The 23,773-nt window shown below is 42.5% G+C and overlaps 1 protein-coding gene across 5 annotated transcripts in view; it reads right to left on the bottom strand.

Moving 5' to 3' along the window:
- Positions 1 to 6,441: 6,441 nt before the first annotated feature.
- Positions 6,442 to 23,773, bottom strand: part of CPNE3 (copine 3) — a 41,458-nt gene continuing 24,126 nt past the window's right edge. For 4 of the 5 annotated variants that reach the window (XM_006020602.3, XM_025200229.1, XM_025200231.1 and 1 more), the window contains 8 exons: positions 22,625 to 22,711; positions 21,234 to 21,293; positions 19,961 to 20,094; positions 15,882 to 15,936; positions 15,732 to 15,783; positions 14,631 to 14,764; positions 11,802 to 12,038; positions 6,442 to 8,616 (listed from right to left, as the gene is read on the bottom strand). In XM_006020602.3, coding sequence (XP_006020664.1) covers positions 8,506 to 8,616; positions 11,802 to 12,038; positions 14,631 to 14,764; positions 15,732 to 15,783; positions 15,882 to 15,936; positions 19,961 to 20,094; positions 21,234 to 21,293; positions 22,625 to 22,711 — 870 coding nt within the window. In that variant the 3' untranslated portion in view covers positions 6,442 to 8,505. The remainder of the gene's footprint in view (positions 8,617 to 11,801; positions 12,039 to 14,630; positions 14,765 to 15,731; positions 15,784 to 15,881; positions 15,937 to 19,960; positions 20,095 to 21,233; positions 21,294 to 22,624; positions 22,712 to 23,773) is intronic. The other variant, XM_025200232.1, reaches the window with a different exon arrangement.

Raw genomic sequence — 23,773 nt, 5'->3', positions numbered from 1 at the left:
CCCAGATAGGAAGAGGTAGTTAGCTGTGTTAGTCTGAAGCCAGGCAGAAGGCAGGGCACGGTGGTGGTACATCAGAGACTATTTCAGATAGACATAATGTTTCTTAGGTGACAACTCAGATGTTTTGATTCATAAACCTAACCCCAATCCTAACTCTGGGGTCATACAATCTGGAAAAGTCAGTTGTCACCTACAAAAACTTTGACCTTTCTGAAGCTGTTAGTTTCTAAGGGCCCTAGCAGATGTTACATCTATGGCAAAATTAACGTGTTAGTCACATCATAAATTGCAACATGCCACAGATTCAGCCAATTCATGGTGTGATAAAATTGAAAACCAGATACAAAGATGTTCCACTTACAATATTATATGTGGAACATCTTTGTGCCTGGTTTGTATCATACCTTAAATTGAAAATGTGGCATGTATCGCAGACATGGGACTGCCTTATGCTTGATGCCAAACAATCAACTGATCATTGGTATGAGGCTTGAAGTCTTGATTGTCAGAATCAGACATGGGGCAGGCCTGGGATCCAGGAAACAGCTTCCCTTTGCCCAGTCTCCAGAACTGGATTGGGGACAGTCCTGGGATCCAGTTTGGTCCTAGCAGTCCCACAATTGGGATCTAAGGAATATTATGCTCCATCCCAGAAATGACAAGTTTGGCATGACAGGACATGGGATTTTTAGGATGAGGCATAAAATTCCTCAGATCCCAATCATGCCACAGTATTAACTTCTGTTGAGGGCATAGGGTGCCACCCTGACCTGCCTTTTACCCAAATATAGAGTCACATTGTGTAACTATTGACTTATATGTTCCTAATACTGTGCATCAAGAACTTTCCTTGTTTATATACTAAATACTTTTTAATAAGAATAAATGATCTCTCATGCACAGCAGGGACAGAATCAGATTAGAAAACTGATACAGAATAATTCATCTAATGTACATGATAGCATCTCAGCATAATTTCAAAATTGAACACTGTAATATTCCTACTTTGCAAATGAGGCCTTTTGAGTCTAATAAAGATATGCTCACCGATTTGAATACATGAGTTTCATATTGTTCTGAAGTAAAGTCAGTGTTAGCCTGTGTGATGTAATACAGACTGTTAAGAAAATATGTGTTAATGTTCTGATGTTGCAGCAGAGATCTGACCCACTTCTGTAAATTCAAGTGCTGTCACAGAGCTTTCAATAAACAGTGCTATTCCATTGTTGTCATCTCAGAATGAAGTTTTATCAATCACATTGACACGTATCATAAAGTAAAGGCTGAGTCTGTGGCAGAGGCATCATTGCACAGCAACAGCTGAGCATAATCAACAAATATATTTTGTAAAATATACAGCACTGAATGCAAGGCTGTTCACTCCATCAAGATAACAATGCAATTTCTGCATAACTTTTAAATTGTCTCTATTCTCAGAAATAGAGTAGAAGTGATTGCCGTGTGTTTATATTAGACCACAACAATGTTTATGGCAGGCAGATCTATGGCAGGGCTGTTCAAACGGTTATTCATAGTCTCTGAAGCCAGATACTTGGTAGTGGGGTGAGCAGCAGTGGTAGTGTCAACTGCCATGGATGCCAGAGCCACTGTGCTGGCAGGTCAACCACTTTGGAGGTGGGGCTATCACTGCTGATACTTAACCTGTTGGGGAATCTCCAGGTTGAGCTCCTCACTAGGGACACCTTTCAACAACAGCAGGGCAAATGACGGTGACAGCAACTCCATGGGTGCTGGTGACCCCACTGCCAAATTTCTAGGTCGAGATCCCCCTTGGAGATGCCTTTCAGCAGTAGGGCAAGTGGTGGCAGTAAGGTCAACATGCAGGGTTAATGCCACTGCTGCTTGCTCTGCCACTGGAGGTGGATCATATGACTTGCAAGAAACTCAGCATTCTGGATCCAGTCTGGCAACCCAAAGGAGATGGCCAGTCTGATTTAAGAGAAAGACTAAGAAAATGTAAGATGATCCTCTCTACCTGCATGATTTATGCCTCATTCCTCCTTACTGCCCATGCAACCCTAATGTGGGAACCCCCCCCACCCCTATGACATAAAGAGGAGCCAACTGAGAGATAGCTCAGCCAAAAGGGTTTGCTTCTCATTAGGTCTAGGGATAGACATTACACATAAACCAGTTTAAGTGATCAGAAAGTGGTTAAAATTTGTAACAGAACAGATGTTCAGTGCACATAAACCACCTTGAATATGGCTGAAACCAGTTAGAGATAAACCTGGTTGAATGTAGTATCAGACTTAACTGATTTGGCTCAAGCTGGTTTATGCAATGTCTGTCCCAGACCCCTTGGTGGTTTAAGATAAACCATACACGCCCAACATCTTGGCTTGCTCTCTGGGATGGGTGGGGGCTTTCTGCTCCACACCAGAGCTGGCCCTTCCTCTCTGCTCCCTAGCTGGAGCTGCAGCAGAGACTTGTAGACTCAGCAGGGTCTGTCTGGCTTCCCCCTGCCCTACGCCCCTCCCCCTTGCTGTTTAAGCAGGAATCCTGCCTCCCTCCCTTCCATCTTCCACAGCACAGACCCTAGCTCCACAGCTCCTAGGCACGTGGTATACTAGCTAATGCTGAGAGGTGTCGCTGTGTGTGTGTCTCTCCAATTTCACTGGGACAGGCACACAGAACAGTGACCGCTTTAGAGCTATCTGGAGCTAATCAACAGGTCAGCTAGTAAGCTGTTTAAGAAGAGGTTGAAGTAATGGACAGAGCCTATTGTTTTGCTGATGAGATGATAATCACTGTTATCAGCCCCCTGCTGGCTTGCACCCCTGTCAGTTTGCTGCAGACAGTATAAAGAATCAGGGAGATTGAAAAGCTCAGTATCATCAACAGATGAATGCACTGCACACACCCCCACTGCCTCAGATTGCTAGCAGCGGGCTGGGTCTGGCAACACTCCTGCCCCTTGAGCAGCCAGTGGGGAAAAGCCAATGGGGACTGTGCAGGCAGACCTCCCTAATCACAGGCCCTGCGGAGGCCTAATGATGCCCAACCCCCTCAGCTCAGTACTGTAAAAGGGATGGGAGGGCTGCTTTAGCATCCCCTGGCTTCTAGCCTGAGCCACTGCAGGCATGTGCCTGAATTTCCTCAGCCAGGGAGAATGGCTGTCCACTTACAAACCAGTTCAGCCTAGCCAGGTTAGACTAATCTGCAAAGATTGAATCAAATTAGGCTCAGGCTTCTTGAATGTCTGCCCCTAGCCTAGAAGAACAGACTGGTGGGTAAAACCAATTCTGCTCACCGGACAGGCACAAGACAGCTAGGTTCTGCTCCAGATACAACTTTCTTGAGAAGAAGACAACTCCTACCATCCTCATCTTTCTCTTAATTTCCAAAAGGGGCTGCCAGGCGTTTAGGTTGGTAGACCTATTTACCCTTCTCCTTACCTGATAAGACAGTAGTGGAAAGAAGAATAGTCAGAAGTATAAGCCACTTCAACACAAGTAAGGAATAACCTAATTCCTTTGAGCTGATAATGTTGTGTGAAAAATCAGGTGATGCATACACAACTGGCTCAGTGCAGACAGACACTACTCAATATAATCTGCTTCTACAGGCCTGAGTTCTTCTTACAAAGTAATCCCATATTTGTTAATGCTTAACATGTAGGTTACTCCCATGGAACCATTCCATGTACAGATTATGAGAATGCACTCTATTTAAGAGCCACAGAAAATTTTGTGGCAGTCTTTTCCAAAGTACAATAGTAGGGAGGAGAAAGGTGACTTACTCTTCAATTGCTACATATCTGTAAGGGCATGTGAGGTTATTGCTGATCACAGGTAAAAGCATGAGTTTTAGGCCATTTCTCTTTTTCTGTATCTTTCCTGGTTAGCAAAGTTCATCCTTTTACCCACTGCAACCCAAGGAGAGGCAAAGAGAGAACACAGCCAGGAAGTACAGCACACTTGCTGTAGCTTCCCACATCTTTTACTGAAACCATGAAGGCGATAAGTTGCAGCTATACCATCAACTTCACACTTGGAGTCTGAGCAGGTGTTAAGGTTTCTTCAAGCTCTCCATTATGTAGGCAGAAGACAGGGAAAGCTGTAAAAAAATTATGATCTTTACACAGACACTGTAAAGTACTAAAACCCTTTCCCACCTCTCACTGTGGCAGGTCTCCCTAGGCAAAACACTCATTTTGTTGTGCTTGCTGTCAGTACAGGGTAAATCTTTTGCAGAGGGCCTCCAGATTATCATCAGGAACATGCAGTTCTTGGTTAGAATGAAAAAAAATGTGCATTAAATTGTTATGCTTTGTCTGTCCTTAATGTACAAATAGAGGAAGGCTCAAGAATTCAACATATGTAATATGCTGTTTTACACAGGACTATACCGTAAGAACAAAGGTTGCATGGTAATACAACTTGGTAATGGCTAGCTCTTCTTAAATTATGGACAAAATATGGTACATACAGTCAAAGGAGTAGTCACTTAACTTTCAACTGTCTTGAGGTTGAAAGGTTAGTCTAGTTTAGCGCTGTCAAACTGGTGGCCCACAAGGGATTGACTCATGGCCCCTAGGCAGCCAGTTCAGGTGCCACTACCCACATCACTTTCTTGCTGTTGGGCTCCTGCTCCCTCCTCCAGCTTCTGCTTCCTGTCCCTGGGAGGCCAAAGCCCAGGGACCCCAGTGGCCCTGCCCAGCACAGCAGGGACAGGTGCACCTGTAGATTATGCAGTGTAGGACCCCAGTCATTCAGAAGCTAGACAGCACTAGTCTGGATGACACTTCCAACCTTCTGATTCTATGATCATTTTCTTACAAAATGGCAAAAAAAATGTGAAATTAATAGTAGGCTCCTTCTTCCAAATGTATCAATCACCTGTTTACAGAAGCTGGAGGAAAAAAGGGGGAGACCAGAGACTCTGACAGCAACAGGAGAGTGATGCAGGGAATGGCACCTGAACTGGGAGCCCAGGCCCTGTGAGTTAACCCCTTGTGGGTTGGATCAAGCTCTTGGGCTGCCAGTTGGCTAGCCCTCAAGCTAAATCCCTTTCAACCTCATAGGACAGTTGGAAATTGAGTGGCTTTACTTTGCCTTTGATTGTATGTACCAGATTTTATCCATAATAGAAGAGCTGACCTTTACCAACTCCTGTTATAATGCAAGCTTTCTTTTACAATGTTGAAATCCTGAATAAGAACCTGGATGGCCTGCAAATCTTAGTCATAATTCTATACATGAGCAAGGTTGCAACTCTAAAAATCTGCAAGAGGCACAGGAAAAGCATGGCTAAACTTTAGTATTGGCCATTTAACATTTTGCACAAGGTCAGATCTTTGCTTAACTGAAGTAATCAGCATTATAAGTCAATAAAAATACTCTACATCTCAAAATGCGGAGCAAAATGTCACTTTCTCTGTTCTGGTAACATAGGATATGTATTTGAGACATCTACATATGCTAGAAACACTTGGACCTCTTACAACAGCTACAAAAAAAAAAATCACTTACTGGATGACAAGAAAACTTGAACAGAAAGCACAGCAAAACATGTTTATTGAAATGATACTTTTAATGCATTAAGCCATTTGGTATCACTTGACTTTATCACAACTGAAATATAAAGGAATAGAGGTGTGTGTGTGCGTGTATAAATGATGTATATAAAGGAAAATATATATTTTTAAAAAAAATCTGGTCATACAATATATTGCCACTGTACATATGCATAGCTCAGCAAATATTAAATAAGGAAAAAACCCCCACACATCTTTGATTGTGAAAGCTGCTTTACATAACCTGCATCACAAGGTGGTACTATTGAGCTACAAACACATGTACTCTGAAAAGCAGAAAGTTAAATCCAGTTATACAATTGTTTTGTCAATATTAATCCATTAAAGCAACTGATACATTTAAAATACAAGAACTAGAGAGAACACATGATACATCCTCCCTCCCTCTCAGGAATACATAACTTCATTCCAGTCCCTACAATCTGAAAGTTAGAGAAAGGCCACGTGTACTTTGTCATTTGATTTTTAATACATTAAGATAAAAGAACAATTGCAAAAGCCCAGTAACTACAGAATTCCCTCCCTTTGGGCACTGTGAAAGAAAAATGCAATAAGTACTGAAGCTCTGAGAGGGAGCAAAGGGGAAGCAAGGGACAGTGCAAATCTAGCCTGCTTTCAGATACAATCTGAGAATTATTACTAGCCTGTCCTTTAGTACAAGAACTGCAAAAAGTTTCTTCACCATAGAAACTGGGAATGTGCACGTGTGTAGCTTAAAAAGATACCAGATTTAATCTTAATGCACAGTCATTATTTAGAAGTTAGGTACACTAGTTCTGCAGATGCGACTAGTACTTCCATGTTACTACCAAAGCCACAGTCAAGGAATACTTAGAGTGCAGCAGAATCTACTTCACCATCCTTCTGGTACATATGAGAGGACCAAAGGATCATATTCTATACTATAGTATACTTTTCAGTGACCTTTGCTTAAAAAAAAACCCAAACACTCCTTAGTGGTCTCTCTACCTGGCACATGTGGACTTGAAGTAGTTTACTCCTATGAATACATCGCCTATGAATTTGTAACTGTACGACTAAGGTTTAGTGCTGGCTGTTTCCTTGCTTTTAATACTTTGCTGTGCCCAATATTAATTGCTGTCCCTATAAAGTAGCAATTTATTTTGACCACACTGACAAAAGGCAATACTGTAAGCAAAAATTCAAATTCAAATTAAGACAGAAAGGTAGAACTTGGCTTAACATGAACCAGTATTTGGGGACATCTGTGATAGAAAATAAATCACATCATTCATATTAATTAAACATTCTACTTAACCATCTACAACCCATCTTGGTTGTTTCACAAACTGTGCAAGACAGCATGGTAAGATAATAGTGATACATGCACATAAATCAGAAAAACAAGCACACAAAAATGAGACAGAGGGCATTGCAGCCATATGATAAAGGAGATCAAAATACAGAGGTTCCAACAGGTAGGAGAGGCCTGTGTACATAACCTAGCAAGTAAGAAAGGCTATTGTATGGATCTGAATGTTCAGTTAGTCTACATGTGTTCCAGGTCATCATGAGTTTACAACTCGGTCCTCATCAAAGGGGCTTTGCCCTCAATCCAGCTGACTTCAGATTCTTCATTACAAAAAATTAATGTTCAAAATAGACATTTTGGAAAGGGATGAAACTGTGTTTTATTTCAACTGTGTATTATATATACTGGTAATATCAAAAAGAGTTGTTTGTGTTGGTACCAAGTGTGCAAGTGGAGTGTGTTAAAATTCACAGGATTATATGGAGTTTGGGGTCTTCCATGAGACAGCATATGGAAAATTAACATCTTTTTGAGACCATACATTTCAACTAGAAAGCATGAACAATGCCAGACCTACTCAACGAAAGGTAAAAAGATATCAACGAAAGATATATTCCTGAGCACTTTCAAAAAATTGTCTTCATATGACATGATGACAAATCAAACAATACTTTTACTAAAAAGGGAAAACTCCTATCCTTCCCATTTAGCAACCGAGTTGTAATAGTAACCAGAGTTGATAATTAGCCTTATGATTGTTTTAGATAAAAGTAGTGATATGCACCTTAGTTTTTCAGCACTCTACACTGTCAAGTGTATCAAGATCTGTATAAAATTTACACTGACAGGTCGACATTACTTAGAGGCAAACAGTTGAATTAGTTTTGAAATGCTGGTTAGACAGTTAGTTACCATTACTTTAGGCAGCTGGTTGCATCTATAGCAGCACAATTATAAGCTGCATACTATGAAATAGTTTTAACATTTACTGTTTCATCAATTTAACTAATATTAAAGTGGTCCAGAATCCCTCAAATGATCAAGATAATAAAAATTCAGGAGGTAGTGTGAAAAGGTATCTTTAAAGATCTACCTCTGCATTACCTACATTTAGCTGCTATTTTGTGTATGGTGAGCAAACTTATTTTGTGGGAGTTTGTACATGAGCTTTGACAGTCACAACAGTCAAAGCGTTCAAGTGCACGTACATCCCAGCATGTGTCCTTTCATGTAAACAAATGCTCTTTCTACACCACTGAAAAATCATGGTATATTGGGGTGATCCTCCACAAGGTACAGTGGACTAGCTTGATGGCAGTATTACATGGGCATTGCAACACAAAGCAACTGTTCCACACCCAATCTGTTGACACAATGAGTTCATTATTGTATTATTGTCGATTATATTCAGCTTATTCTTGACAAATGTTATTTTCTAAAGCATTCCCATCTGAGACCTGAACTATAATTTGTAACGGGGATTAAACAGAATTCCTGTCTATCTCAAATATAAAATGTTGGCAAAGCATAGGGATTCCATGAGAAAGTTGACACAAATATTAACATGTATGAATGTATAAAGAGAATATCAAGCAAAAGTCTGTTGATACAGCTGACGCAGGAGGCACAGGAACTGCAAGCAGGTTAGCCTCGTCTCTTCCACTCAGAGCTCTCACTTTGCCGCAGGATTCTTGGGAGGCTGCAGTTTGTATGTGTTAAAGTAGTTCACCACTTGCTGAGGCACTTCTGCTAGTACACACTGAGCCAGAGCTTCTTTTGGAGCCTTTTTAAAAAAAGATCATTGTACTTCAATTTTAACCAACAGTTAGGGGAGACCTTACATTTTAGTCACTGTCTCTTTTTGGAAAATATAACAAACTATATTTCTCAGCAGAATATACCAGGGGTTGTCAACTGGGGGTGTGTGTACCCCTGGGGGTTCTTGGGAAGACCCCAGGGGGTATGTGGCAGCAGCGCGGAGAAACGGGGGTGCATGGGAAGCAGTGGTGCAGGGTCGCCACCGCCATCCATCACTGTGCATTGGTGCCATGCGCTGCTGCCCCACACCCAAAGTACCCCCACTTCTCCACGCCTCTGGTTTCATATCTGGCCGGCTGGCTGGCTAAGGGGTGGGGGAGTTTGCTCATGGCCAGCCAGACGTGAACCCAGCGGCACGGAGAAGCAGGAGGTACCTAGAAAGTTGCACTGAGGGGGCAGGCCTGCCACCACCATCCATCACTTCATGGTGCCGCATGCCGCTTTCCTGCCCCAAGTATCCCTGCTTTTCCACACTGCCAGCTTCATGTCCAGCTGGCTGTCAGCACCCCCTCCCTGCCCAGTGCATGGTGATGGTGCAGAGAGTTTGCACGCAGCAGCTGTCCCTGCCACCATCTATACACTCAGTGCCACCACTGCGCAGGGGATGGGGTGCTGATGGCCGGCCACATGCGAACCCAGTGACGCAGATAAGCGGGAATACTTTGATGTGGGAAACCGGTGCCCGGTAGCAGCACGGAATAATGGATGGCAGCAGCAGCCCCACCCCACACACCATCACTTCCCAGGTACCCACACTTCTCCGTTGCCAATTTCATGGCCAGCCGTTTGGGGAGCAAAGTGGGGGGGGGGAAGCGGGCTGACGACTGGCAAGACGCAAAGCGCATAGATGGTGGCAGTGGCCACGGCTTCGCGTCTGGCCGTCAGCAGCCCCACTACCACCCGGAAGGGGTACCCTGCTTAAAAAAGGTTGAAAACCCCTGTGCTATATTATTGTACTACTAGACAGATTCCTGTGAATTAGCCGATTGTCTTCCTGAATCTCAGGAGCACAGCTATTCCTTGGGGGGGGGGGGGGCAAAAGACCTTTTTTGGGGGGGGGGGGGGGAGCAAATCGCGGGTCTGATTGCCTCCCACGCTTTGGGGAGGGGGCTTGCAGACAGTGGCAGACAGTGCCATTGGCATGTGCCAAGGGTGCCACTGTACACCGACAGCTTTGCATTCTGTCTGTTCGTCTCTCCACACTCATTACCGCCCCCCCCACTCCAGCCACGCACCACTGCCTCTCCCCAGCTGATATGACCCAGGCCCCGCACACCCCTAGGGTCAGCTCTGCTCAGGAGTGGTAGCATTTGTGTATTATGTGCCCTTCCTAAGGTATTCTCAGATTCATCAAAATACAACATGCATGCCCAAGCATGATATTTTTAGTCATATCTGTTATACAAGGTCAAGATAACAGAAGTTATAAACCGACCTAAGATGTTCCACCCATATCACAAACTCTTACCTATATTAAACTACATTATTTGTTTTTTTAGGGGAATTCCTTCAGGGGATAGTTGTTTATATCTAAATATCAAACCTCTGACACAATACAACTTGCTTCCTAGCAACTGAAAGCCATACTTGAGCAGAACCAGTTCTTCAATGAATAATCAGTACTATAATAGACTAACTGGTTAGTTAATCTACAACCAAGGGTGGCATATTAAGCATGGTTTATGTAAGGATTATGCTCTGCCCCCACAGTAATTTGTCCAAATGAAACAGTGGCAATCAAAGAAAAGGCTTATATTAAAATTATTTTTAGCAGGAGGGGGAGGAGACTAGGGTACAGAATGTACAAAACAAGGCTATGCAAGACAGGGATGAGACTGTATCTAAGAATTTGCTGATTGCTCCTGCCCTCTTCCCCACTTTTTTCTGCTATACATGTCAGGGTGTTTTTAAGCCAGAGGCACTGGGTGTTGGCTACAGCTAAGGCTGGGGACTTCAACTGGGGTGTGCCGATTCTTCTGCTAGGAGCAAAGCTGGAAGTTCTTGGCTACAGGGTCTTGCCCTTCTACTCAGGGTCACATTGACTGCCATATCTGGGGTCACGAAGGAATTTTACTTCATGATCAGATTGGTATGGACTGTGTTGGTTTTTGCCTTCCTGTGTAAGTGGGAAACATAGCCCTTTACCCAGGACCTCTTGGACATATATTTACAACATTTTATGGAAGCAGAATATTGAATGTCGTGGTTCCACTGCTGTACCTGTGGTAGGTTGGGGTGTTAGGTCTATGTTGCATCAGGGTTGAAGGTAATCATCCACAGAGTTTAGATTGTGGTTGTATGGGATGGTCTGGATAGGGTTGATCCTGCCTGAGGCAGAGGGTTGGACTAGATGACCTCTGGAGGTCCCTTCTAGCTCTACTTCTCTGACTCTGTGACTAAGAATGTACCTGGAATGCTGAACTGCTTTGTCAGGCTAAACTTCCTACAAATCCAGGTACATTTTTAAACTAATTTTTAATTTTGGCAAAGGCATAAAATACAAACAGACTATGTGACATACTGGGAGAGGCATGCATACAGTTGAATTCCTTTCGAGTTAAGCAGCAAATTGAATTATTCCTACAAGTTTCCTGTGTTCTGACTTATTTGTGTTAATAAAAAAACTGTAATACTATTTTCTCCCCTTCACACAATGATTTTATCAAATAATCCAATGCATGCACACTAGGTTTGGTTTAAATAAACACTCAGGCAATGCCACTGATTTCAAAGAAAGTACTCCTATAGAGGGACAGAATGATGAAAATTTACTCCTTCCAAGGAAGGCACTATTTAATTGTGTTGAATTGTATTTGATGGTGTTGAATTAATGTGCCATATAAATTTCCCCTGCAAATATTGGTTACAAAATATATTTTGTGAAAGCCAAGAACAGGTCATCTTTTTACTAGAGCCAAGTTAATATACTGTGAATTCTATAGGCGGGCTAGAAGATACACATTTCTTTTAAGATATTAATACAGATGTACCTTGCTTTCTGCTGAGGTATGAATTGGCTCCACGACTCACTCCAACAACACTGCATGGATCAGGCCAGAGTGAAAGCAAGACTGCCTGTATCTAGATACTCAAATCTAACATACTTCCCTAGTATTTATTCAGGACATAATTAGTTACATAAGTACTTACGTTCTGGAACTTCCTAAATGGAACAAATTGGACAATGTCTCTGATAGCCGGCTCTCCTGATGGGGACCTGAGACTTCCGTTGTCACCATCAAGAAACTCCATGGCACTGAAGTCAGCTCCTCCAACACCAACAATGATAATGGACATTGGAAGCTTTGAAGCATTTACTATGGCAGTTCTAGTTGCATCAAGGTCTGTTATCACACCATCCGTTATGATAAGGAGCACAAAATATTGCTGTCAAACCAAGACAACAGAGATCAACTGAAGAATAAATGCATTTTGGGTGCTACAGACTTGCATGCAACATCTGCAATACTACAACCCTACTACTCAGATTTACCATACATAGAGTCACTACTTTCAACACATAAAGGTAAGTCACTAACCACCGCAGACAAACTGCTAACTTTTGATTTGACACTTGACAGAAGTGGAGTTTACAATAAGGAGCCTAAAGTCCAAGTAGCCTCCTTACCAAGTGATTCTCAAAATTTCAAGTACAGAAATGTTCAATGACTGGAGTTTTTCCTGACACCTCTGGCAAAGTTTGAAAATTAATTTTATAGAATAGTAGGGTTGACAAGTCAGTCAATCGATCAGTCAAATTTTGTTAAATGACCGGTCTGTTGATTGCATACTTTTTGACTGGTCAGAGATTATGGCGATTTTATAGGGAGTGAATGTTTTTGCAGGTTTCTTGATAAATATGATTTTTTACTGTTTTTGACACATCTCTTCATGGAAAATTTGTGCTTTTTCTGTGTATTATTTGACTGCATAGGCAATTTGTTTTACAATTTTTTACCAATATTTGACAGGTCAACTGACCAAACTTTATTTGACTGGTCAAATACCCTGCCCTTCAGAATACCTTTCGTTTTGGTCCTCTGAAAGGATACCTTCGAGAAAAGTGTCTTCATGTTAAACCTCAGCACAGTTTGGGATGACTAAGCAAAAGAGCACTAAGGAAAAATAAAAGACTCTCCTCTATGTTACACTAGGGGTGCTCAAGCACTCATGGCCCCCGGTGCTGTATCATTGGACACACAGGGCTCTCCATGGATCTATGGGGAGCCCCTGGGCTGTGACCCTATGTGCTAGATTGGGCAGCACAGGGCCTGCTCTAAGTGTGCAGGACCCCCAGAATCCAATCATGGCTGGGCATGAACCAGGTGGAAGTAATGCAGGACCCAATCTGGCCTGCAGACTGGCCCCATGCCATTTATCTGGCCTGTGGGGCAAAAACTGTTAGCACCACTTTCCTGTACTAAGAAGTTGGCAAGATATTGACCAGGGAAGATAACACTGTGCTTTGGCAAAAAAAAGGAAGGAAAAAAAAAAAAAAAGATAAGATACCCAATTTTTAAATGCAGCTGAAAGGAGTTTGAACATGTTACCTTGTAATGGCTCCATTCATCAAGGAAGTTTTATATTTGTATATATGACATTCTGGGTTGGATTATTAGAAAACAAGTGGATAGCTCTTCATTTTCTCTCACACATGCTGTCTCTTCAAAATTCCTATGGCAGCTTTCTTTTCTCTATTCCAGCATGCCAGCTGTTTTGCTAAGATTAACTGCCACTAGGCTTGAATTCTTCTTTCAGTCTTTTGAATAATTTATTCATACTTCAATTAGAAGCCAGTAGCTTGGAGTATATGTGTATGTAACTGATAGTTTCAACTGTAAATACCTATTCAATTGTACAGTGCCAAACATGTTTTCAATAAGCAAAACAAGCACTCCTCAGTTGAAAGAGGAATCCTTGGCGCTGCACTCCTATAGAGGTCTATGAGTGTGTGAACTTAAAGTCCTAAGTCCAGAGACTGTTAGCAAGGAAAGAATTTCAGGAGGAGGATCAGGTACAAATGTACTAATGGTAAAAATATAAATATTGACTCCTGCTACAACCATGTACCACCACCACCAAAAGTCCAAAGGAAACATCCTAGTTTGTGTGCTAGGTTCATAGGTGGGTTAAAAAAAAAAAAAAAAGGACTAAATAAATTCATGGATGACAAAACTATCACTAGCTATTGAACAGAACACATGGAGATATTTCCTCTGGCATCTCTAAATCTATAATGGTGGATGCTGGGGAGGGTACTGAACAGGGGACAGAACACTCTAGAGATGTGTGGTTCTATGCTCTCCCTCTAAAGCACCTAATCCTGCCACTGCTGGAGACAGGATACTGGCTAGATAGACCATTTCTGATCCAGTAAGGTACTTATTATGTTCTTATGTTAATTCACCTATCAATACCTAGTCCTATATCACAGTTAGCATCTCAGTGCAGGGAACAAAGTGGAAAGGTTTGGAGGTCATTTTGACAGTTTTTGGAGGCCATAGAGCTCATTTTGAGAGTTTTTGTGCAAATGTTGTTTTTGAATCCAGACTTCCCTATGTTATAAACTGGAGCTTGAAATGGCAGAGAAGTTTGTTTGCTATTTTGAACACTCAAATCACAGGTAACCATGCATGGAAGTGTATTCACATGCTTCTATATTGAAAAGTTACCTGCACAGAGTACAAAAATCTTAACATGCTCAATAACTCATTCAAAGCCATGGATGAAAGTAATTACAGAAATGCCAAGTATTTTTTTATTGATGTAAGTTTCATCAAGAAATATTTTTGTTACATACAAACAGGTGGGGAAGCTTTAGCACTTATTCAGCTTAATGGTATCAAATGCAACTAACTTCATAAGGTAAGTGGTTAACTAGTACAACTGATATGATTCCCAGCTGAGACGGGGCGGAAATAATGAATAATGGAACAAAACAAATGAGAAAGGAAACACCCATGCTGCTAAAGTACTTACAGATGCTGTCTGCTGCTGTGCAGCTGCAGCAGCAAATTTTGCCACATGGTTTATTATTGGAGAAAAATTTGTTGGTCCATATAGTTTTACTTGTGGAAGGCATGCTCGATACGCTTCAACAATGCCTTGTACTCCTTTCAAAAACAAAACAAAACCCAACAACAATAAATGGTTTGAAGTCCTAACATGTAATATTAAATTCAGCTATTCCAACTCATTCAACCCTCCTGACACCTTTTTAGATAACTGTTTATACTACCATAATGTCAGCTATTTAAAGTTAGGTTTAAGAAAAAAAAGTGGTATGTTTTGGAGGAAGAGAGGTGAAGTGCTACTCTTGACCTTATGAGGAGATTAAAAGGCTGTCAAGATAGTCAGCAAACAGGTGAAAACTAGATAACTGATTTAAAACCATTCTATGTTATTGAGAACAGGGGCCCTGTTAAAAGACTAAGCATAGCCTGAATTGACATTGAGAATCAGCTACCTTCTCACTATTAGAGTTGGTCCTCTTCAGGCCAGTAAGGAGGTAGAGAGAATGGCAGGCTACACTACAACCTCACTAGGTATTTTTGCTACACAGTAATTGTCCAATATCTTTCTTTGCATGAAATGGCAAAGAGAGGAACCACAGAATACTCTACACAAAGAAGGCCACATGGCAGGAATAAATAAAGTCTTTGTCTATTTAACTTGAATCAAGCCCCTTAAAAAACACCTCCCAAATCTGTGCTAACCAATGAAGTATATTATTCATTCCCCTTCTCTTTCCATTTCTTTAAGACCACATTTTGATGGGTCATGTATTTCTTTTTCCCCAAATACCCTTTTCTGCCCAATTTAATATCTACTGACTGCTGTGTTAATTGTACCAGTTTAACCACAGTACCAGGAGGCAATATGCATCTGCCTCAACAGCACTGTGAGGGAACGAAAGCATGTCCCAATCCAAGTATGCTAGGTACTCTCTCTCATAAGTCAACTTATTTCCATTAATAAAGACTGACTTTGGCAGAATGTGCACAGACTGTAACTTAGTGTAGTCAAAACAAAGCCTTCTGCATATTTATTTCAAGAGTTTTATGCTAATTTGAGACTTACCATTGCAAAATGGATTTGAGGGGTTAAAATTTAATGGAAACTCATGTGACACCTGTCAACACATGAAAGAGATGTTCAGGTCTTACACATACCCAATTCTTTATAGGCAGTTTTAGTTTGCCTATGTTGTGCACATAAACATTTGGTTACCTGAAAGGAAGGAGGAATTTGTGCACCAAATCCAAAGGCTGGAAACATCTTATCTCTGAAAAAAATCAATTTAAGAAAAATTTAAATGATTGTTTTCTTTTAAAAGCTGTGCATAGTTCATAACACGTTAGCTAATCAGCACCTCCTTTCATCTTGAATGTAGCGGTTTATTAGGAACCAACAGCCAAAGTTAATTTCCCTATGTAAAAGGTGTAAAAGCTAGAAGAAATGCTTTATTTCCAAATCAGCTAGAAAACTAACTTATTGAAAAACATATCATGGGCATACAGAGCTGAAAAACTCTGCTGGATTGTTTTACACAGGACAGGCAACTGCCACAAGGTCATTTTAGTTCTCAGAACTGTGGTGGTTTCGTTGTCTTCAGCTCTACAGATCAGGGATTGTGGAAACACGAAGGAACAGGGGGTACTCGAGCTGGAGGATTCTGGGTCCCATCAAGGGACTATCACCCAGGTCTATGACGGAAGGGATAAAACCTTCCAATCTCAGGCCATGGACAGGTGTTACATCTGTGTTGAGAGAAAAGCCCTTTCTCTCAACACAAAAAGGAAACACAGCCATTCAAGGGATTTCTTGTGGAAGATGTCATGACCCAAAAGGCATGATTGTGTGCGTGTGCTTCGGCACCAGAATTATCCCCGTCAAGTTGCAGAGCATTGCACGGGAGTTTCCTGTAGCAGAGGAAACCCCAGTGCAGGGACCAGTTCCCCGCCTTTTCTGCAGCTTCTTTTGCAGGGTGCATTGCTCAAGTTGCAAGAGGAATGCACGGTGCAAAAGAGTTCCCGCCACCGGTATGCAGATTCGTTCCCCGTGATTGGCTAGTGCTAAATTATTCACACGTGGTGGCTAACGATTGGCTTGTTAGCCGCATAAGAGGCTTGAGCGGTTTCCGCCCAAGCCGAAGAGGACTCCACATCCATCTCATGGGGACTCTGGGTACACGGCAGGGTAATAGAAACCCTGTGTAAGATCCAGAGGAGCGTGGCGGCCTGATCCACTGCCCACCTCTTCCCGTCTTCGAACACAACTTTTATAAGACGTATTTACGATTCCTATTTTGGTGGCTCGTTCACCCAGAGCATCTGGAGCTCTGCACCGTGGAGCCTAGCAACCTCCACGAGACCGTCTGTGTTGTCTGTCTGTAAGTGCAACTTAATCAAGCTTTCCAGCCTACACCACTGCCATCTCGGTGTAAGTAAACAATCTTTTAAACTACCGCTACGCATCCGTGCCTAATTCCAGCTCGAAGGCCTTCCCTCTCCGCCCCGGCGTGCCCGGGCTGCTGGCCACAGCCCGCGTGCAGCGCGAAAAGGGCTCGGGTCGCTCCCGGCCCGCACAGAAGAGAACTGGGTCTTTAGCAAGAAAGTTAGATCAGATACCTACAAATGAAATCTCCTTCTACCCAATCCATCTTGAATAACCATATGCTTCTCCTGGGTGCTGAAGACACCCAATATCCCAGTATTCTGCTCTCTCTCCCTCAAAGGAAACAGAAGGGAGAGCCAGAGGCAAGCTGTCAGGAGGCTCTGCCTTAGGAAATTCCTCCTTTCTCTTTCCAAACATTGGATGGGCCTTCCCACCTCCACACTCCTCCAGGTACAGAGCAAGGGGCAGCTGTGGTAAGCTTCTGTGAGTTGGGACTCCAGGAGCTGGACTACATGCAGGTGTTTAAAAGCTAACAGGAGTTGAGAGGCTCTCTCCAATATTACTTCCCCATGCCTCTGGTTTTTCAAACACCTGTGTGCAGCCAAACTGTTTTTTAGTTCTGGGACTGCCCTGAGGTGATTGGTGGGATGGCAGCAGTGGGGAGGGAGCATTCTCCTGTGGTCATCAGTGGCAACTGCTGTTTTCAACTCCTGGGCTATTTTTGTAGCGGTAGGAATATTACAGTAACTCTTACTACTAGAATGAATGCCTGTTCATGACCTTAGTGTACTACTACAAGGTCCTGTGCCCCACTGGCTTGGCGACTGGCTGCAGGTGGACCCTGGGTGCCCCCCCAGATCCTGGAGGCACCAGTCACCGACCCAGGGGGCAGGGCACAGGTCCACTTCCAGGTCTGCTGCTGAGCTCGCTGCGGAGCCCCCCGTGCTCCTGTGGGACACTCCATCTACCCCACCATTGCAGTGCTGACGAGCTGCCTGGTACCTTGAGTTATGTAGAAAAAACATTTAAAGTTGTCTCCAAGTCCATATCATCGATCATCTTCAAGATCGTTTCAGGCTGGACATAAGGAAGAATTTCTTTACTGTCCGAGCCCCCAAGGTCTGGAACAGCCTGCCACCGGAGGTGGTTCAAGCGCCTTCATTGAACACCTTCAAGATGAAACTGGATGCTTATCTTGCTGGGATCCTATGACCCCAGCCGACTTCCTGCCCTTTGGGCGGGGGGCTGGACTCGATGATCTTCCGAGGTCCCTTCCAGCCCTGATGTCTATGAAATCGAATTTTTCTGAATCTCTCTGAATTGATTTGGAGGGTTCCGATTCAATTTGGAGAGACTAAAGAGTCTCCTGATTTGATTCAGATTCGGAGACTCAGCCACCAAATTAGGCCAAATCTCCGCTGAATTGAATCAGCGACCAAAGCTTCATGCAGCCCTAGTTAACAAGCTACTTCTTGTCCTTGCACTGGCAGGACATTGGCAGTGCCCTCATTTTCCTACTTTTCTGGTCACACATTAAGGTATTTTTTGCTGTTTTCAGGCACTGTCTGGTAGCTATGGGTGAGGATTGCTCATGCAGTTAAGAACAGGTTAGACAAATACTTCCACAAATCAACTTAGGGAGGATCCTATGTTGAGCAGGGGTTGGATTAGATGACCACCTGAGGTCTCTTCCAGATCTACTTTTCTATGATTCCATTCAATGGTTCAAATTATTTCCATTGGTATTTATTAATAAAGACTGACTTTAGGAGGATGCCCACAGACAGTAGCCTATCAAAAGATCTGACCTTCAGCACAACATTATATTAGTAAAGACTCAAGACCAGGAAAACAAAAATAGCCTAACTTCCACAGTTCCTTAAGTCTCCCAGTGTGAAGCTCATAACTGTGCATCTGTCCATAAAGCTCACCACAGAGCAGAAACCATTGTCATATCTGTACACATTGTTGATACTTAAAGTAATCTCTACGGTGCCATCTACTGGCTGCTTCAAAGAATGCTAGAGAGCTAAACTGAAAATTTTGCATCTCCCTCTAGAAGAGACACCAGCCAGATACCAGTCCATGCATAGGTGCCAACTTTGGTTTCTGCCAGTGGACGCTTATAGATGTTAGTAACGAAAAATGGTGCTTTAAACTTGGGGCATTTCTGCCGAGGAACTGAACTTGGGTGTTAAACTCAGGTGCATTAAACTCAGGCACCTTAGTGAGACTGACTAAATCAGCTATTAGATAAAAGCGCCAAAAAGCCCTGCTGAAGCACCCAATCTTTACAGCCACTGCAGAGCCAGGTTGAAGTAACATGCTGCTTCTTCCAGTAAAGCACGGTTTTTTGTCTTTTTTTTTTTTTTTTTTAAACCATCTGCAAGCAGTTCAGACCTAACATGTAAAACCAAAACAGCTATGGCTTGTGGGTGCTGAGCACCTACTAATTTTTTAGGGTGGGTGCTTGAGCCCTGGAGCACCCACAGCGTTGGAGCCTACAAGTCCATGTTTAGCACGTGGTGGTCAGATGAAGTAACCGAAACAGACTATTCCCCACATCCTCCATCTATCCCAGAGGCTGGAAGCTCATTCAAAGAGAGAGGAGTGCATAAAATGCAGGGAAAATACCATGGGCAACTGGTGCCTCCTGAGTCAGGGGGGCACATGCCCCCCCAGCAGCCAGTCAGAGACAGTTGGGGGGGGGGGTGCACTGTCAGGGGGTGCACCAGCGCTGTCAGGAGGTACACGTGCACCCCCTGTGTGTCACCACTGGAAAATACAAAAAGATGGTTATGCTCCATTTCCACTACATTCAGCTATAAGACTTTCATTCTGGCACGCTGGCTGTCATACATATGGATCCTGGTTCTCACACGCATTAGAGAACAAGACAAATTATAACTTACGTATCATAGTCCTGAACAACCATTCCCACGGACCAAATGGCTGACAGGTATTCATTAACTCCATTAGGGCTAAGGTAATGCAGGGAATCTGGGGAGCGAGGGTCACCATTGGAGCCTGTAAAATCTATTCCCACCTGTCAAATGAAGAATTAGCAGTGAGAGCTACTCCTGAGTTTCCAATTTCATGCAAAAGTAAACTGAAAACAAAGCAAACAGTAAGAGAGCTTTGACAGCAGTGCTTTCTATCACATTTAAACATCTACCAAACACCATATTCACACTTAACTCTTTTTGAAACACTGAACATATGTTGTTGACATTTGCCCTGCTTAAACAACATGAAAGAACTGAGTCCCCAGGGCAAGCTTCCTCCATTAGCTCCTGGTTCATATTAAATTTTGACCAAAAGTGCTTACCATCCCTTCAGTGGGTAGGAATCAAGTGTATAGCCTCAACCTTTTCCCCCCAACACATACGATCTTAACCCTTATTAACACTCAACCTGGTCACAGAGTTCTCCCTGGGGCAGGGAAGAGGGAAGCTCCTGGGCTGGAGAAATCTTACCTGCTGTAACTTAAATAGCTTCAGGTGAGATCCTACATTAAGGCCCAGAGGCATTGCTCAGGCTGTGGAAAAGGCCCTTGAAGCTATATTTAATGGGGGATCTAAGGGCTCTTTGATCCTCTACTCCAAGATGTAAAGAATGGGCATTTATACACACACTTTTTTGTGCTGTGACGCACCAGAGATTAATCGAGTCTGCTCCACATGCGAGCTGATGTGCACCGTGCTGCATTGCTTGCAGTTGTGTAAGCGGATAAACATGCATCAGTGTGGAAAAAATGGCAGCGGTGTGCTTTTGAATGAACACACCTTTGATGCGTTTTAGTTCAGAGGTGGGCTGCTGCCATTTTCTGTGCACATTTTGCCCCTTATACAACTGAATGCGTTGTAGTGCCAGGTGCTCTTCATGTGTAACAATGCCCAATGTGTTAAGCCTGTGCCAGGAACCTGAATGCTTTTCCTTTGGTCTCCGTCTACTCAGCTGTATTGAACTCCTACTAGGCACAACTAATATGAACCTTTCAGATCTCTACAAGTAATGGATGAACACACAGACACACATGACAGTCTCTTATATTTTGTCCATATGCTACAAGAATAAAGTAGTTAAATACAGTAAATGATCAATCCATACCACAGCTTGTTCCGAATACAAAAAAAAAAAAGAAAAATCAAAAGCAACTTTGTATTTGTGATGTATTTTACTTACAGTGAAATTCAGCTGACATCCTCCCATGATGTAATCAAGGAATGTGCATTCCATTATAACCTAAAAGGAAACATTTAAAATAGATTAACATTTTATTTAACAATTTAGAGAAACTAAAGAGGTTGATAAGGTGATCACTGAATTTCTTGAGAAATCAGATTTCTTCCCCACACACAGGTAGTACTGCACAAGTAGTCCCATTTCACTGCTTTTTCATAGAACAAGATGCTATGCACTTAGTGCATCAGAACCAGGCCCTTTATACTTAAATATAAATAAGACTTGGATATAAGGAGAAAATTTTTATGATAAATGTGTTTACTTAAAATATAAAGACCGTTTGTAGAGGTGCTCATCACTTTCTAAACTGTGTTAACTGACACACATTGCACAGTTTGAATCAAATTTCAATTTGAATTAAGAGTTAGATGATCACTGACCATCACAGAGTTTTTCGTGCACTTTGGCAGTAGAGACTGCAAAGGGCACTGGACACTGCCCACCAATCAGGGCCACAAAACTGTGCTCACTTGCTGCAGCTGGTGGTGGGCACAAGCAACAAGCCCTAGATACCTACCACATATACAGGTTAATTAATACAGTTTAAATTGCCTAGTTTGGACTGCCCTAGTCTGCATTAACTTTAATCCTCATTCAATGAGGAATAATTCATTCAGACTGGAACCCATTTTAATTCAGACTACAGGGGTCCATGTGTTTATAGTGGCGGCTGTAGTCCGGATTAAACCTAGAAAAATGTAATGTTTATAAACGGCCAAAGTTACTAGTCAACATACAGTAACTTACGGTAAAAGCCAGGATTCTTGGTGACTTTGTATTTAAGGGAATGTCATTTACCAGTTCCTTTGTCACTCAAACATACCTGCTGATATAATTTTGCAAGGCTGCTTAATTTCCTAAAGTGATTATGCTGAGCATGTGTTAAAAGGTGCTGAGTACCTGCAGTTCCCATCAAGTAAAATGCAAAGGCACTGACCACCTAATTTCAATTAAAAAGACCATATTATTGAAAATAAGGGTAATGAGATTTGATATTTTAGACAAAGACTAATCAAAAACTTTTACATAAAGGTAACTTTCAATTGCTTGCATATTCCCATATAGATGAACTCAAATCCTCTAAAACAAATTACACTATTCACCTGTACTGAATTTTCATTCAAACGGAAAGCTATAACATTTTGCTGACTTTATCATAATAATGCTTGTGCGACATTCACCACATTTTGCATGTATACTACCATCACCATATACACTCAACGATGTAGCTTTCATGACCTTTAGGAGGTGAAGACAATGCATGAGACCAGAGATAGTACCTAGATATTTGTAATTAAAAAAAAAAAATTAAAAAGCCTTAAGTGACTGACCTCACAATGTTTTACACACACAATTCCAGAGTTTCTGTAGCTTTTCTTCTTTTGTTTTTTCTTCTCATTGATGCATTCAAATTCAACCTATGTGAGTGGAAAACAAGATCACAAGCAACATTAGTACAATCCACTTACAAAGTACCCAGCCAGGACTCTCAGGTGTCTTTTCCTGACAGTAAATTACAATTAGACACACTGAAAAACCAAAACAAACCCTGCCTGCTCAAACAACAGGGAGGGGAAACCAAACCAAACCAACCACACACACACACACACACACACACACACGTGCACCCAGGTTCAATACTGTGCACATACTTCCCTCTGCTAAAATGCTGGGAAGAGCGGTAATGAGAAAAGGCAGATTCTATGATTCTGAACCCCTTGCTGGAGACCTTTGTTTCCTTTTTGATAAATTCAGGGGATACTAGATGTAGCAGTTCTAGTCACTGCAAGTGTTGCACTGTAGGGAGAGAGGTAGGTCTCAATAAGCAGGATCTGAGATGTTTAAAGATTTGAACCAACTCTTTAAAGTCTATCTTGTAATCAACAGTCATTGAAGACTGGGGAGTACTGGCATCATGCAACCAAACTAAGAAACTCTGTTGCATAAGTAAGACTCCATCCACGTTCTGCACTCACTTCAGTTACCAGAATACATAAGATCCTAAGAAGTGTCATACTGAGACAGATCAATGGTACATCTAGCTCAGTATCCGGCCTCCGACAGTGGCAGGAGTGGATGCTATACAGAAAGAGTAGTGAACCAGATCTTTAGAGATAGATCCTAGGGCTGTGCAAAGCTTTGGTAGCCAATCTGATTCGGAAGAGATTCGGTTCGATTTGGGGACTGAATCTCCGAATCTGAATCAAATCGGGAGACCAAGTAAAAACTATGAAGCAATTCAAAGCATCTGAATAGATTCAGAAAAGCTTTGGAAATAGATTCGGCCGATTTGGAGATTTGGTTATAAACTAAACAGACAGCTGACAGCTGCTTCCAGCTGGTAAGTCTGTTGGGGTTGGGGGAAGGGGGAGGGAAAGGGCATGGGGGAGGGAGGGATTGAGACTGGGACAAGCTGCCTAGCGGGGGGGAGCAGGGGCTCTGCCCTGCTGCTGCTTGCCCAGCCATGGCGGGGGGGGGGG

The sequence above is a fragment of the Alligator sinensis genome, unplaced genomic scaffold, assembly GCF_000455745.1.
Source record: "Alligator sinensis unplaced genomic scaffold, ASM45574v1 scaffold717_1, whole genome shotgun sequence".
NCBI classification, from domain to species: domain Eukaryota; kingdom Metazoa; phylum Chordata; order Crocodylia; family Alligatoridae; genus Alligator; species Alligator sinensis.
The sequence above is the reverse complement of the archived record's forward strand: the minus strand, read 5'-3'. Positions and strand labels throughout refer to the sequence as shown.